The 17,724-nt window shown below is 39.1% G+C and overlaps 1 protein-coding gene across 1 annotated transcript; it reads left to right on the forward strand.

Annotated features, from left to right (window-relative positions):
- The first annotated feature begins 254 nt into the window (after positions 1–254).
- On the forward strand, positions 255–16,922 carry usp31 (ubiquitin specific peptidase 31). The gene is made up of 16 exons (XM_083931380.1): positions 255–1,009; positions 1,223–1,357; positions 1,758–1,852; positions 1,946–2,038; positions 2,572–2,707; positions 3,007–3,154; positions 3,252–3,432; positions 3,656–3,767; positions 3,936–4,030; positions 4,632–4,709; positions 6,577–6,706; positions 7,103–7,222; positions 7,776–8,001; positions 8,091–8,249; positions 8,549–8,701; positions 10,053–16,922. Exons 1-16 carry the CDS (start codon positions 485–487, stop codon positions 11,543–11,545), a joined length of 3,879 nt encoding a protein of 1,292 aa, XP_083787506.1. The 5' UTR covers positions 255–484; the 3' UTR covers positions 11,546–16,922.
- The last annotated feature ends 802 nt before the right edge of the window (positions 16,923–17,724 follow it).

Consider the following 17,724-nt stretch of genomic DNA (forward strand, 5'->3'; position numbering starts at 1 on the left):
TCGACCGAAAAGGACTGTTGCTGTTTCTGCTGCTCTTGTTGTTATTGTAGCTACCGCTAGCGTTAGCCAATTAGCTAACACTGTTGTATTCGCTCCCAGCGTAACCGATGTTGATTCACTGGTGCGGAGCAGTGCACCGCAACAACAAGGTAACTCTGGAGCAACTTGCAGGCACCAACAACGGACCTTAGCGATGTTTATTTTACGCTTCATAACTCATTAGCTAATTGACCATAGCCGGTATTTTGGGCAAGGTTGTTGTGCGCGATATGCTAACGTTATTTGACAAATGAAAGTAAACATCTAAGTTACAGCGGCATGCATAATGTCATTACCAGCTAAGGTCAGCTAAAACACTAACGCTGCCAGCAGTTTTTGCTGTCTGCAGGTTTGGAGATGGAGCAGCAGAAAGCAGCCAGCGTGTTGCCCCTCGTTCTTAATAGCACATCTGCCTGAGTTGTAACGCATGTGAAAAGAAAAAAACATGTCTTGCAAAGCCGCAACCAAGGACAAGAAGTCGAGCTTCAGTAAGAAGCTGTTCAGGCGAGGATCCGTGCGCTCTGTTGGCAGTTTTATGAGCAGAGTCCTGAGGACACTCACTGCGTTATCACACTTTGGATCTGAAGTGCAAACAGAAGATGACAAAGATGATGGAGGATTTTCCACTTTTAAATCTGGTAGTAAAGATGTGCCCATGGATGATGGGGACCTCGCGGGGTTTCTGTCTGGAGAGAGGGTTCCTGGAGTGTCAGGTCTCAAAAACCACGGGAATACCTGCTTCATGAATGCAATTCTGCAGTGTCTCAGTAACACTGAACTCTTTGCTGAGTACCTCGTTTTGGAACACTACAAAGGCGAGGAGCCGGATGAGGACAAACCAAAGACAAATGGCCTACTTCTGCAGAGGAAGGGTCCTCTGGCCAAAGGGGAAGTTACTGAGCAACTGTCAGGACTTGTGCGGGCTTTATGGACTTTTGAGTATACCCCGCAGCATAGCAGGGATTTTAAGGTAAATGTATTATCAGTGTAAGGATGGTTTCCTGTTAAGAAAAAATCCATAGCCAATGCATGCTGAAAATGCCAGTGCTACTCAACACTACAAAAATTATGTTTAGGATCTGAAGCTTCATGATCATCATATTAAAGTTGACTTAATGATAAACAGTGCTGAGATTTTGACCTTGCAGGCCTTGTAACCTTTGAACCATGCTGTTTGTTGCAGAATGCTGTGTCAAAGAATGCTACCCAGTTCAAAGGGCATGCCCAACATGATGCTCAGGAGTTTCTGCTGTGGCTGCTGGACAGAGTACACGAGGACCTCAACACAGTCAACCCCAACATCAGGCCCGCTATAAAGGTGTGTTTACAGCCTTGTGGGGGTTATTATTGGCATAGTTTGGTGTCTTATCAAAAAACAGTGATTGCATTTGGAACACTTCCCTCCTTTTTACTCAGCCATACAGGTCTTGGTGTCCGGAAAACTGTAATTTCCAGGTTTTTTTTGTTACATTGTATTATAACTGACAGGTTTTCAAATGATTCTGGTCACCCATGCATTTCACAAGTAAGCTGCTTTCACAGGCCTGCTAAGCTGGGCTTGCCTGGTCTTGTTTCCTCTTGATTCCCTGAAGCTAGTTGAGAACAACAGAATATATGAAGGCCATATGGCTTTCACAATAGTTTAAAAAAAACCTGATAGACTGCGGTTATTTATGACTTTTAAATCTGACATGTAAAACCTGTTTGTTGTTGCCCAGCCACCTATTGAAGAAGACGATCAAAGCTTAGAGGGGCCATCTCCTCCCCTCTCTGCTGGGTCATTTGTACAAGAACTTTTTCAGGCTCAGTACAGGTAGGCTTTACGTCCAGTAAAACATCCATGTTTTTCAAGTATAGCCATACTATCTTTCTACTATATTATGATATTACATTTTTTCCCCAACAGATCTTCTCTTACTTGCCCACATTGCCAAAAGCAGAGCAATACATTTGACCCCTTCCTCTGCATTTCCTTACCGATCCCACTGCCACACACAAGGTCAGTTACTCTCTTGAGCTGTGCTACAGCATGAGGCGTGATCAGTTGACGGTGACAGGTTTTTACATGTTCATGACAAATTATGACAGGTTTATACAAATAGTTACCTGGTCATAAGTAAAGTACCATAGGTACAAACAGTTCTACCTATTTTTCTACAATCTAAGCAAGCACAATGTATTAAAGTTCTTCTAAGGGATGCCATTCAGGTTTAGAAGAACCTCAAGCAAATAACAGCATGTGTTGTTACAGAAGAAGGAATGTAACCTGGCGTGTTAGGAGTGCGGAGTTGAGAGTGCAGGGGGAGCAGCAAACAGGCTTGGGAGGAGTGTGCAGTTTCAAACCAAAACAACATTGTGTTAATTTAGGGGTGTCTTCAGTTCAGAACAATAAATCTCAGACAAAAATGTGAAGTAGAGGGAATTAAGCTTACAGATATACACTATAATGAATGTCACAATTGCTTTAAAGCATGGGAAACCCTGCTTAGCATAGTCAGAATGTTTATCTGTGTTAACTGTTGTTTTTGCCAGGCCCCTGTATGTGACAGTGGTCTACCAGGGGAAGTACTCTCACTGTATGAGGATTGGAGTTGCTGTTCCCCTCAACAGCACCGTCTATCGCCTCAGAGATGCTGTGTCACGTGAGACCAAGATCCCAGTGGACCAGGTGCTATTCCTGTCTCTTATCAGCTCAGGGTCTGACACAGTGAGACTATGTTACAGTCACACAATGTTAGCTCACTGCTCCTTAAGCCAGTTCTACATCGGAACAGTAGTTTGTCATAACTCCTGGTATGAAGTTGGCTCAATATACAAAGCAACATTTATTAAACAACTGAGTGCAAACATTGCTTAAAGCTGGCAGGATGACAATGCCACAAGAGTAGGCTAAAAGTAAAAGGAGGTAAAGCAGGATGAATATATTGTGATAACTATTTTTAAATGTACTCTTTTCTTCTCTTTCAGTTTGTTTTGACTGAAATGTACTTTGATGGTTTCCATCGTTCATTTTGTGATGATGATGATGATCTTGACATCATTCAAGAGAGTGATTCCATATTTGCCTTTGAGACACCAGAGACCTTCAAACTGGAAAACATACGCACAAAAAGAGGTAGATCCTACTTAATATCATTTTGCAAATATTCAGCTTTTTCCACATTTAATTACTAGAAAGGAAATCTATCAAGATTTGTTTTTATGTTTCACAGGAAGTCTTCTGGCAAACCTGAATCATAACAACTTGAAGTACGGGTCAGAAATTAGCAGGACTCCATCTTTCATGCAAGGAGCCATGACTCCTTTAACTGCATCACCTAATAAAAACCAGGGACCAGAAAAAATTATCCTTCTGGTGTCTAACAGGGCTTGTACTGGCCACCAAGGAAAGAGGTACTACAATCCCAATATTCTATATTCTGTGATGCTAAAATGTCCTCACGTGCCCTTTTCTCATTTACGTGTCAGTAATAAAGATTGCAGTATCATTATAACATAATATCCAGTTTCTGGTACTTCTGAGAAATTATAGTAATGGGTTAACGGTCTATTGGTGTTGTTCAACACTTCCTGGAAAAATTGACAATGACCAACAAAGTACATTATGTTGTTTTAGGTTTGGACTGCCTTTTGTACTGTACATGGAGCGCACTGTGACCTGGGATGCTCTACAGAAAGAGATCCTGGAGAAAATGCGTCATCTTTTGAGGCCAGGGGTCTACATTCAGGTAGGAAGAGCAAAGCAGTTTGTCATTGCAGTATATAAGTTGGCGCTACACACAATAAGCTGGTTTAAAAAGTGTTTTAATGGGCATCCCTGTTGTTTTTCTAATTACACCTGTTTAATAAGCCCAACCTACTGCTCTCACAATGCTAACAACTGTGTTTCTGTACAGGTTGGACCTTTCAGTCTTCGGGTGGTCGGAGTTGTTGGTATTACCTACCTCCTTCCTCAAGATGAGCGACCACTGTGTCACCCCACTGTGGAAAGGTCAGTTATACCTGGGGTAGCCAGTTTATAGTTGGCCTACTTGGTCAAAGAAATCCATAATAACCTTTCATCATATTCTAATTCAAGTGTTAGTAGGTTATGGGGTGAGGTAAAAAGGACCTCCATCTCATACATTAACTTTTGCACACATGACTCATTAGATCTTTTCCTCTCATAGGCCTGCTTAGGTGACATGCCCTAACATGATTCTGACTGTTTGTTAAATGCCAGTTTAGCATGTTTGGTTCCTACGTAAGTTTTCAACAATGAAACGAGTTACAACATTGTTGCTGAATAGAGGTGCATTATCGAAGTTGTTGTGATTGATCATTTCATAACAACTAAACTGTCTCTGAATATATTGTTGTTTTGCACACAATTCTATAACCTAAAAGGTATATGTTAACTTTTAACTTACATATGCTCTTTTAGAGTGAATACATAAAGTAATTTACACTATTGAATAAACCAACCCTCTAAGAAAATTATACTGACTAACCTCATTTTTAGATTGCATATGGATTATATGACATTAAACAACAACTTTACCCAATAAAAATGTTTTCACTTCCATTTCCCACTATTATTGTCTCCACTACAGAGCATACAAGTCCTGTGGACAAGGGGGACCACCACATGTGAAGATTGTGGTTGAGTGGGACAAAGAGACCAAGGACTAGTGAGTGTAAAAGATTCTTTGCGATTGTTCTGTGGTCTTTTTATTTAATCTACAGTATGTTTGTCCTGCACAGAATGAAAAGAAGCCAGGGGTTGACATTTGTTTGCCGTAATCTTCATTGGGAACAATATATTGGATTTCAGAAAGCTAAACTGCATACAATTCAATTCACTTTTATTTATAGTGCCAAATCATAACAAATGTTACCACAAGACACTTTATATATAGAGTAGGTAAAGACAACACTCTATGACTTATACATGATTTACAGAGACCCAACACGTCCCCATGAGCAGCAACAAAAATCACCATCTTTAATAATAATAATGCTAGTTGTTATAGTTATTATATAAAGCAATCTTGTGCACATACACCAAACTGGATGGGTTCAACTATTAATTCATACCATTACCTTACCTTGTAGACATGACATTGAATGCGTAATTTTTGTCATTTTATTAAAGGGCATTTGTTAACAGGCAGACTAACACATTTGGGCATTTTATGTAGAAAGCACAATGAAGATGACAGTATCAGTTTTTATTTTGAATAATAAAAAATATGAAAATCTTCTTTGCATGTGTCAGCTATGACAGAGATGAGACATTGTTGAGAACAAGGTGCCACCCGTGATTAAGAAGAAGAAGAAGAAGAATTACTTTATTTATCCCGCAACGGGGAAATTGAATTTTTTCACGCTTATTATTAATCATGTTACACACACAGGCCCAAAATACAGTACACACATGCACAAAAAGGACCTATACATGCAATTAAGGAGAGATGTTAGAGCGAGGGGGCTGCCAGTGACCGGCGCCCCGAGCAGCTGGGGGTTCGATGCCTTGCTCAACAGCACCTCGGCAGTGCCCAGGAGATGAACTGGCACCTCTCCAGCCACCAGTTGACGCTCCATACATGGTCCACACAGGGACTTGAACCAGCGACCCTACGGTGCTGCCCCATTTTTTAAAGGCCCTGCCTCAGTTGCCAAATTTTGTACTGAATTTGTCAATCAGGTCAACCAATCTTCATCATAATGTGACTGCTCATTGGCTTAGAAGATGTCACAGTCAGTCACAGCCCAGTTTTCAGTTTAAGATGAGGCAAAATGATATAACATTGTGCAGGATTTTTGCAGAAACAAGTTAAGCAGCTCCTCAAACTTAACAGGCATTTTACAGGACTAAACCTCCCTTGAATGTAGGTGCATCTGCTACTCATCCTATTATTTGCTTTTGAAAAAAAAAGTTGCTTAATTTCTTTTACGAATGTGTGTGATATGAAACCGTTAATGTAAACACCAGTCTGTTTCACTGACACAATCAACGACACACACACACACACACGCACGCACGCACGCACGCACGCACGCACGCACGCACGCACGCACGCACACACACACACACGCTCAAGTCACGTGTAGTTCATCAACTTTCCAGGTTGGCACTAAAGTAACAGTCTTTGGCAAACAGGTTTAAGAGTATCAATTTAATGCGTTGTGGGGATTTTCCTCAATGTGTTTGGTAATGTTTGTGCAGATGTGTTGTTTGTGAAGCTGCTCTAAGTCCTTTTCAATGCTGCTGCACCCCGAGGCAAGATCTAGTTAAGACCTTTTAGAAAAACTTGCAGTCCTTAACAGTTTAGGACTGTGATCATCATAGATATTTGTATTATTATTATTATTATTATTATTATCATTATTATATCAAAGGACAAACTGGATAACTGTGATGTGTTAAACAATTACACCGAGTGTCTTGAAGTTTTTTACTACTTTACTGTTATTGGAAGCAGTTTTAGGCTAGATCTTATGATCCTCACATGACTTTGCTGTTGAATGAATGAACTGTGCTTTATGTTCCCACAGTCTATTTGGACACACAGAGGAGGAGTACATTCCAGATGCTGAGAGTGTGTATCTGCACAGGGAACAACATCATCAGCCGCAGGCCTGCACCCTAGCTCAGTGCTTTCAGCTCTACACTAAGGAGGAGCAGGTAACATTTGACCGCACATAGCCGGTAAACGCAGACACACAAATGCATGCACAGTTGATTATTGCACAGTCAGTAGTTTGACATTGCAAAATAAATCTTATTGACTTTGAAGTACAGCCTCACATTTGTCTCCTCGCCACCACTTTATCATTCCTTTTAAAAGCCTTTCACTTCGTGGTTTTACTGTGTATTTGACTTCTAATGCTATGTTTGTAATAAACTGAGCACAGGCCTACATATACATTTTGGTTTGACCCGACTGCAGTTGCTCTGGAGGAGAATAGAGGGAAACGAGAAGAAAACTCAGGGCCTTACCCTGTGTGTGAGGCCTATTTTATAAGCAATGTGGTTGGAGCTTGTCCTTGATGGTTGCTGTCTGGTCTGTGTGTGTTTCAGCTGGCCCCAGATGATGCCTGGCGCTGTCCCCACTGCAAGCAGCTGCAGCAGGGCCGCATTAAGCTCAGCCTGTGGACGCTGCCGGATGTGCTCATACTGCATCTCAAGAGGTTCAGACAGGTATTTGAGCACAACCAAACACTCCTCCAATAGAAAATAGACATATGGAACCAGATCTATTTTCGGAATATCAAGAGCAAGAATAACTCTTGTTGCTTTTCTTTATGTGTGTTTGTGTTGGACCATGTTAGAAATCTGAATATAGTTGTTGTGAATAGGCCCTTCTGTGTCTGTAGCACTGATTAGTCAAAAAAAAGCTGGCATCAAATATCTGGTCAGATTGGTAGTCTAGTTTTCTTGGATCATACAGTCCTGATTTAACTTGCATAATTTAAAAATAATTGTTTTGGAGGCGATACATAGCCTCACTTGGCGGGTTTTTAAGAGATTTAATTTAATTTCTGAAGCATTCATCCTTTCTAGGTTTGACTTAATGGCTCTTAAATGTAAGAAAAGAGCTGACATTTTAAATAACTAATAAAGCACTAAAGGATCCTCGGTAATGTTTGTAGCTACTGTTTACTTTTCATGAAACCAAAAATTAACAGCATGAATCTGCCTGAAAAGAGTTGTACTTTAAATACTGATGTGTTTATCTTGGCCTCTGTTTCAGGAGGGGGACCGGAGGGTGAAGATGCAGAACATGGTGAGGTTTCCGCTGATGGGCATGGACATGGCACCTCATGTGGTTAAGAGAAGCCAGAGCAGCTGGAGTTTACCTTCCCATTGGTCGCCATGGAGACGTCCATATGGCCTGGGAAGAAACCCAGATGACTACCTGTATGACCTGTATGCTGTGTGCAACCACCATGGGAACATGCATGGAGGCCACTACACAGGTAATGCTTTAAATAATTTTTCTAGTTCAAAAAGGTTGTGTATTCATCAGACATTTTGACCCACTCTTCCCTTTGCTTCGCGCTCACAGCGTACTGCAAGAACTCCATTGATGGTCAGTGGTACTGCTTTGATGACAGTGAGGTTTCACCAGTAGCTGATGATGACGTGTGTCAGCAGACGGCCTATATACTTTTCTACCAGCGGAGGACAGTTATTCCCTCCTGGTCTGCAAACAGCTCTGTTGCTGGTCAGTATTTGTTTTCCTACCTTCTGTCTAATATCTGCTATATTTACAATTCCAGTCATGTGGAAGGAAAAAGTAGAGTATAGTGCATTGCAATATTTGCATGAAAATAGCCACAAAAGTTTTACCACAGTTCCATTGTGACACAACATTTGGGTTTAGCCATTGTGATTTTAATGTACCTACCACACGTAGATTTCTTTTGGAAATTGTCATATTATTTGAAGAAAATAACTAGATAAAATGCCTTACCGTGACTTTGAACCTATAAAAGAAAAAACATTGTCTTGTCTTTTACACAGGTTCCACCAGTTCGTCCCTGTGTGACCACTGGATCAACAGGTTACCTGGCAGTAGACCTGCTAGCTTGGCCTCTGGAGCCTCATCCAGACGCACCTCTCTGGCATCACTGGCTGAGTCTGTAGAGTTTCCAGTAGAGCGAAGCGAAGATGATGGTGAGACAAAGCTTATATTTGTTTGAATATCTTTGAATTTACAGTTGTGGTGTCGACCTATATACATTTCCATCCATGCATGTTGTCTTCTGACTCATATTTTTAATTTCACATCACAGTTCTAACAGAAGCACAAAGTTAGCTTTTGAGTTTGGTCTTCATAGAAGCAAATCCATGTTCATCCACCTGTCAGATGAGACTAAAAAAAATATCAAACAGAACATGTGGCAAATCAGTGATGGCCAAAATGGCGAAAGAGACAGCTTGCTTTCATTTCAAACATTTCATTGTTTGTATTGTGTATTCCACCTTCAAAGTGAGCACAAACCTGGGTACAAAGTGCTATATTCCTTCAAGTGACAGTATTTCTGTTGGAATCAAAGGATACCTCCAAGGTTTCTCAGAGCTCTTTCTAGTCATGAACTCACCACCTAAACGTACAAACCCAAACTCCAAAATCCCATTATTATTTTTATAGACAGAAAAATACAGGAACAAGGCACAACGTGATGCGACGTGTGTCACATCTGACTGGGACGAGCAAGAAAATATGCTTGACAGAGGTCTGGGAGCTCTGTACTGTGGGAAGCCTCACATACCCAGTGAATCCAAATCGAGACAGATTTTGGATTGGTCTGCTGTTTGTGGTTAATATAAATGTAGGCTCTGTTTAAGCCACCAGAATATAGGGTCAGCATAGTCCCCAAAAATGTTGGCCAGGCAAACTGATATTTAACTACAACTTTCAAAGATCTCATCGACAATGCTTCCAAATTATGGAATGTATGTTTCTAAGCAACCAGTTTTCTATTACTGATGGGGCTGCACAACAAAACTTTTTTTTTAATCGTCTACTCACTTAGTATCAGTAGAAAACTGTATTTTAAAACAACCATCTTCTGTCTTCAGTTCAATTATTTTCAGTAAAATAATTTTAGAAATAATTTCCCTTCAGTTTGTTTAATTCAACAAGCAGTTTGTTATATTTGAGCACATCATACGTTATTGCATATTGCATCTTTTCCTCATATTGGGCAGTTATACTTATGTTAAACTCCTACACATTTGTGCCATCAATACTTGATAATATGTGATTATTATTAAGTCATCTCTAGTCATTATTAACTAATTTATTAAATGTATTTCGTCTTTAGTTAAAGTTATTCAAATATATTTGGCAGAAATTTCAAAATGTGGTTTGGTAAATTCTTTTTAGCTCTCGTAGTGAGAGTGCATCAACACATTAGCACTTTATAATTGTTATGGTAACTTGGATTATTTGATGGTTTCCTATGGCACTATGGTTTCCAGTTAAGCATCCTTAAAAAAAATCAATTTCTTTCTTTTTTAGGAGGATTCTCTGTCCGGCCTTTTGTGAGGAGCATTCAGCATCAGAGCTCGTCCTCCAGGTCGTCTGTCGCTAGCCCTTTAGCCTTCAGCGACAGTGGGATAAAGCCTTCTTGGTCTCTCTCTGCGAAGCTGCACATGAGATCCAACTCGCCCTCGCGTTTCTCCCTTGACTCTCGATGTTCCCCTCCTCTAGAGAGGATAGGAGAGGCCTGTGATGACAAAGTTTCCACTTCCTGTTTTGGCAGCTACAGTAGGCATGAACGCTACTTTGGCAGCAGGACTCCCCAGTCTATGACGGAGAGCAACTTCAGTGACCAGGACAACAATAAAAAGTTTGTAGACATGATGTACTGCAAGGCTCCCACTCCGGTGGAAAAGAAGAGCTCCAAAAACGAGGCAACTGAAAACAACAACCAGATTACAGCTGTAGACCAAAACATTCTACCCGCCCAAGCTACTCCCTCCAAAGAACAGAAACGTAAGAGCAGTATCGGAGGATTTGCCTCAAAGACAGAAAGCACTGGCTCCACAAAGAGTTCCAGCAAAGTGGAGCAGGAGAAAACCTCCAAAAAGCGTTTATGCTCAACCCATAAGACCTCTACTGCTGAGACGTCTTCCAGTACACCCTTGAAAGGCAAAAAGTTGAGCAATACTAAAGAAAAGAGTGTAAATGCCAAGAAAAGCACCTCTACTCCCAGCAGAACTCCCTCCAAAACAAAGGAGACAACCCAACCTCTAGATGCAACTCCACAACGTAAGCCATTTGTGCGCTCCACACCACAGTCTTCAGCTTCTCCCTCGCCAACTACAAAGAAGAATTCAAGCGTCACTGAAAAAAGGTCCATGAGTAGTCAGAAAAGGCTGATAGAAAGGAGTTGCAGCAGAGATTCTATGCACACTAGCCCTCTGGTCGACAGCCTTCGGGGCAGCTTGGTCTCCCGCTCTTCACTGTCTAAGAGTGGGGAAAGCAACAGGCCTGAGAGGAGATCTGTGAGGAGCTCCAGCAGCAGCTCTTCCGTCACTAGTCTGCGCTCACCCAGCGTATCCACCAGAGATTTGCAGCGCAGTAGCAAATCTGAAGAAAAAGGGTTGTCTTTCTTCAAGAGTGCTCTCCGACAAAGGGAAAGCCGCCGGTCGGCTGATTTAGGAAAAAGCACCCTGCTTGCCAAAAAGGCCTCAGAGAGGACATGTAAGCAGAATGGACAAGCCATTGACATTGGTGGTGATACTGGAAAGACGGGACACGCTGGGTCTTCACAGACGTCTAAAGAGACTCATGGATGTGAGCCAAAGTCAGAGAAAAAGGAGTCTTCCAAGCCCCCCAGCTCTCTCAGTCGCACTCTATTAAACGTTGGCAAGTCCAAGTCTTCCACTTCTGAAGTAAGTCTCAAGTCTCCCGCTAACGGGAAGAAGCCTCTTGAAAGGATGGCATCTTCCCGTAAGCTGTCATCAAGCATGCAATCTCCTGCACGTACAACAAAGAGGCCTCAATGATATACCCATAGTTATATGAACTTACATAATGCAGCTATTTTCTTTGTGCCTAAGTTTCAGTGAGCACTAGATGTATTTGTAAAGAGACAAATCTTTGATGTTATGGTTTTGCACACAGATATCAGATATATATGCTGGCTTTGAGGTTTGAATATTGGCAGCCAGCTTTGAGTATTTTTAGCTTGACTCGATAAAAAGTAAAGTACTGTAAGTTGTCTGCATATTTGGGTGCCAAATAGTAGCTTAGTATGCCACCAGTTCTAGTTTTTAAGGCAGTGTGTATTGTTACCAATAACACCTTTTTAGCTTTAGGTATGGTTTTGATGCGAGTGAGACAATCGCCTGACACGTTAGATGTTTTCTGGCGTGGAGGGTACATGATGTGCATGCCGTATGCATTCAACTGTACAGCAGAATCTGTTTAGTGTGCACTTGAGGCTTTTACGACAGCTGACAGAATTCCCTGTTGAAATCCGTAAATCCAATTATCTTTCCTTCAGACAAGAGGCTTGTTATATCTTTGAAACGCTGCAAACGTTAAATTTAGTTTGCTTGCAACATAGCCTGCTGACGAAACCAGATTTAAAATGCAGCAGCTTGTGCATTAAAATAAATTAATGGAGGAAGAAGCATTTTCACCTCGTATGCACCAACAATGCACAATTTGTTTTGTAGAATAACATTTTTCAGATGAAAACGGAAGTGAGAGTGGCTGTTGATGTTCAAACCTAATTGCTGTTTTATAAGCATTTAAAACATTAGTGAGAACAGAACTGTAACATCAAAAACAAGCCCTGGACAAATACTGAAACTGAGTTGATGCTCACACGAGAGAGTTTCATTCCGAAATAATAATAATCTCAGTAGTTGTCATAGATTGTTTAAAGTAAAGCAAAACCTGCAATCTGTTTTTCAAACACTTTCTCCTTGCTTTGATTCATAGGCTGTTGTCTGATTTTAAGGAGAAAAGGACATTAGCAGACTTTATGTACTGGAATAATTTCATGTTTCATCTCTTCTTGAGAGTGTTGATTGATATGTAGCTGACAAGACAAATAAGAGCTGACGTTAAACTTCCCATTTACGTACATTAAAAGAATAACCACACAGAGGTGATGGCAGGCCCTGAGATGAAAAGGAATTAGAATCGGTACACATATAGAGACAACTTTTCCAATATTTAAAGACCTTATTTTTGTTAAATATTAGTACTTTTTTTCCATAGAAATTTATTTTATTAAATGCTTAAAGGAAACTCCTTTTTTTTCCTCAAAGGGATGGTGTATTTTGGAATGAAACCCTTTAAAATCAAAGTATATATATATATATAAATACATATATATATATACACACACGTTTCTGTACAGATATTGACATATTTACAGTATATAACCCATGTTTTCCTTTCCATGAGCAAGATGAAAATGATCTTAAGCGCCTTTCAATACTGTACACGGAAGCAAATAATTGCCTTTGGCAACATAGTAGTCTACTGTATGCATCACTGAGTAGGAATGTTGTATTGTTCGCACTTTGTATAGATAGAGTAGTTTTCTTTTACCCAGAGCAGTCAATATATACAAACACACACACTTAATGTAATTATCTAATTTTTAATACCTTGTCATGATTTCAAGACATATCGTAAAGTAGTGGCAACAGGCCTTAGACTTGAAATGGTAAAAGGGTACATTCATCTCAATGTTTTACTACACCTGGTGCTGAAACAGACCAATGCTCCTCTGGCACTGATGTTTCTTAAATGAGCATGTTTTCAAATACTGGTGTTCAGAACTGTGATCACACACTTCAGTGAACCAGAAACCTGTTGGCAGCAGTTATCATAACCTGTGGTACCTCATTGGAGAAGACGATTTAATTTTTTCTCTTCATCATGCTGAAACTGAATATTGATAAATGAGCCATTTAATGAATCAAACTAATAAGAAATAGAACTCCATTTATATTGTCCCTTAGCAGTTGTTCGATTATGGATATGTAGGCTGAATTCACTCAACTATCATACTATCATCTCAAACTATCATCATTGTATATTTATTTTGCAGTAAAATGATAGAAGCAAAGACAGAGGCAGGAGAGTGTCACTGCAGCTGCCATGATGCTTGCTGGCCTCATTTGTCATTGCAGAATGACCCCACATGTAATTGCAATATTCATACATTAGATACCAGCACAGTGTATGTTTTTAATGAATGAATGTAGCTATGCCATTACAATCCAACCATTAGTAAATAGTGTATACTTCAAACATTAACATCATTTTTAACTTATAGATCTACAGCATTCTTCTCAAATGTTTCTCTGTAGCATCTACCAGGTTTACATTTGTTCTCAGATGGTTTCAGATGAGGAAATACCACGCAATTTAAACATGCATGTATGTTATCTAACTAGCCTGTTCACAGCTTGAGCAAATGAAACGGTTCAAATAAACATCACATGATGTAAAAAGCTGGAAAGCAAGTGGTTGTCTTAGAACAAGACATTTTTTATTTGTATGCGTCAAACTCAAATATCAACACCAGGCTGTTCGCCAGTGCACTATTGGCAGGTAAATTGCTATGGTGACACTTTTAAACCATATTCGACCGAGGGATGTATTTTCTAAATTCAACAGACATTTGTTGGGAATATTAATTAGACCATAGAAACAAACACAAAAAAAAAAAACAACAAGACTTAAAATAGTGTGCTGTCTCGAGCTGTTACCATGGAGTAGTGGAAAATACATCTCCTGCAGACCTGGGATATTTCTATGTTCTCTCACGAGCTGACCAGCAGCCTAGTCCCCCAAAACCTTGTGGTGCCCTTTTTAATGTCAAACCATTCTAAAAAAAATATACTGTGTTCAAACTGTCATGGACCAGATAAATAACATACTGCTGTTTGAAATATGGTGGGTTTGCCTTTAGCTGCTCTTTTCTTATTAACATTGTAATCTATCAGGAACTTGTGCATGGCACTTTGGATCAAAGCAGGACAATTTTACGTCGTTTTGGCTTTCACCGTCTTGTTTGCCTGTTCTAAAGTCTGTAATTAAGTTGTAGTGGCTAGTGGGCACTTTAGAGCTCGATCATACCATTACACGTACTTGTTTGTCCATTCCTCCACTCGCTAAATAAGAAGTTTATTGGATTACTTATCCTTTCATGTAGCCAAAACCCAGTGCATTAGGACTTTTGACAATTGTATGTAGTTTTTATTGTGTAAAATATTTAAATTGAGGTCCAACCAAACTTTTAATGACGCTAATTCATGTACAGAAATGAACTTTCGCTGAAGCTGTGGCCTGTTCTCTTGTTTTCCAACCATAATTCATTCATAACAAATGTGTTTATAGCCACAATATTGCCTACATTACTGTTTTGTTTTTACCATGTAAGATTATAGATAAGACATGATGGTGCATTCAGTAAGCGCATTAAGTAGTGACATGGTGGTGTTGTACAGTCTAAATTCTGCAGAATATTGCAGAGCTCTTGTAAAAATTCCAATGTATGATTTGAATGTCAACAGTATCCTGTATTATGTCACAGGTACCTGCTGTAACTTACCGACAGCCATGACACTTTATATCAGTCGCTTCCAATCCTAAAAAAACGTTTTATGTTTTGAAGAGCAATAGTCACATCATTCATCAATTAGACTAAGGAAGCTGAGGTTTGAATGAACAAAAATGGCAACATGGCTGACTTCTGAGAGCTCAAAAAGCCATCAAAGACAAGTACTGTACTCCATACGTGAAGTATATCAAATTAATCCAAATACATACCTGTTGAAAAAAACAATGTCAAAATCAATGTCAAATACAAGAGGATGAATCAACATTTTTACAGAATTGATTTTCCTCACTGCAGTTATTGTCTGTGTTTTTTATTCGTTGTCAATGTACAGAATTGAGAATGATTAAGGAATGCAGTATTGCATGAAAACGCTAATGCATGTATTTCTTTAACTATGCAATAGTCTGCAGCTGTAAAATAAAAAGCAGAGCATGGCTGGTATATTTTATTGCTCAATTTGCACACCATTTCAATATTTAGAAATTGTAAATTACAGAATGTCATCTGTACAGTTAAAATCGATCCATCTTTCAAATGTATTTAATGCCATGCTTTCTTTAGCATTCCACCATTTAATGTTTCATTTCTCAGTATCTTGTTTTGTAATTCTGCTGATCTGTGCTCTTTGGGTGCTCCTACCAAACTGGTAGGTCCGGGTTTTTTTTTTTGACAAGATGTTTTATATATTTGCTGTTGTACACCAACAGAGACAACACTATGGATGCGATAATCTTGATGTGATTACTAAATACCCTCATGTATGTATGTATTGTGAAAAAGTCTTCCATTTATTTAGTAATAGCAGTTTGTGGACCCCTGTTGAAATGTTCTAAGCTGCATCAAAGATGTGGCCAGTCTCTAATATAAAGGCAACTCAAATAAAGATATATATATAGCTAAATGCAATAAAGAAAGATAGTACATTTGTAGTTTTATATTGCATTATGTAATGAACAACTGTTCAGTTAATCCTTTTTGTAGTATTTATGGCACATCATTCAATGCAATCATGATGTGATTTCTATTATTTTTGTATTTGAAACTTACAGTTTATCAGCAAACAAAAACTTCCAAACATGTTTTTTTTCCTGATGACTATCTGATATAAAAAAATCAATCAGTCGCTAAAATTCATAAAACAGAAGTCAATTAAGATTAGACAATCCTGCCGAGTTATTGTCGAGACAAAGCTGTTTTGTTGACGAAGTGCCACTTTTTAAGGTGAAACCATTAACTTAGGACATTATCTGCAACATTTGTGAGCATTTTACCACTGAATTAAATTTGCAATAAGCACTGAAACATCCAAAATCCTACATTTGAGATACAAACATCAGATATTGCAAATACTGTAGTGCTGCAGCAATACAGCCATGTTGTCCAGCATACTTATGACTCAAAATAAGTAACTTACATTGTTAGTAAATTGTTTTTGGACTATTTTTTAGCAGATACATGAGTGTTTTGTTTGAGATGTAAACACTACAAGCACGATACTGAAACTTTTCAGAAGCCTTAAGCAAATCTAATTATAATGGATAGTTTGAATCTTTCTTAGGAGGATACAGTAACCAAGGAGCTCTGTAATGAATGAATGTCATAAGTCTCATTTTAATGTTTTTTAAGCTAACAAAGAACACTATAGTGCTAAATACATAGTGCATCTCCCTCTTGACCTTAATGTCTTGTACTTTTTTTTCATCAAACGATTTGTAAAAGACATAGTGCTGCATTGAGAATTTTTTCATTTATTAATGCTGTTTTACCGTATTCCTTCTTGTACCGGGTTCATGTAGCGCTTTTTTTTTTTTTTTTTAATTTAACATGAGATCATCTGTTCCAACATCTGCCTCTTCACTTTCCTTAAATTCTTTTTTCTATTTTTTAGTTGAGACATTCAGTAGTACTGTGTCAACGTCTTTTTTGTTAATTTATTTCTCTTTTTTATTATCATGTATGCACTTTTAAGTTTTTTTTTTTTTTTATTTCTCCAAAAGGACAAAAATATGTATATACTTTGTTGGTTTACCATTGCAAGTACAAAATGACAATTCTGATTAAAAAATGTGAAAGTACCAGTGGTGTCTTGTTATTAAGGGTTGTTTATGTGAGTTTATTCGTTCCTACACCAGAGGGCGCTTTTCTCTAACAAATTATCCATCAGCACAACTCCACACAACATGAGACTCACTGGTGCAGCATTTAAAAGAAATAAAGTTAAATCAGTATTGAACTTACACAAAGTTTTGTATTTTCCTTTTCCTTCAGAGTGATTCATGCCAGAAAAGCCTGTGATCTCCACTTGAGCCAGTGATGAGTGTAACCAATTAACAGTGGGCTCAGATCTGCACGACTGTCCACAGTCTGTCTCCATATACTTATTTGTATTCTCGCAGCTGTCAAGTTGTATTGTGGCAGCAGCACGAGACACATTATGAAGGTGTTTTTATTTTTAATCTTCAAAGATCCCCTTTCATCCTGTTATGCCATGTGTGAGCAAACAAATCAACTGCTCATTGTCCCGCTGCCGCAGAGACTATTATCTGAGACCTCAAGGTTGCAATACATGAGTGCCTCTAAATATTTGGGCGGCAT

This window comes from Echiichthys vipera (assembly GCF_963691815.1).
Source record: "Echiichthys vipera genome assembly, chromosome: 17".
In the NCBI taxonomy this organism is placed as follows: domain Eukaryota; kingdom Metazoa; phylum Chordata; class Actinopteri; order Perciformes; family Trachinidae; genus Echiichthys; species Echiichthys vipera.

Coding starts and splice junctions, on each gene's coding strand:
- usp31 (XM_083931380.1), top strand. CDS start 485: ATGTCTTGCAAAGCCGCAACCAAGGACAAGAAGTCGAGCTTCAGTAAG. Junction 4,031..4,631: donor TGTCACCCCACTGTGGAAAG/GTCAGTTATACC, acceptor TCTCCACTACAG/AGCATACAAGTCCTGTGGAC. Junction 8,250..8,548: donor TGCAAACAGCTCTGTTGCTG/GTCAGTATTTGT, acceptor TCTTTTACACAG/GTTCCACCAGTTCGTCCCTG.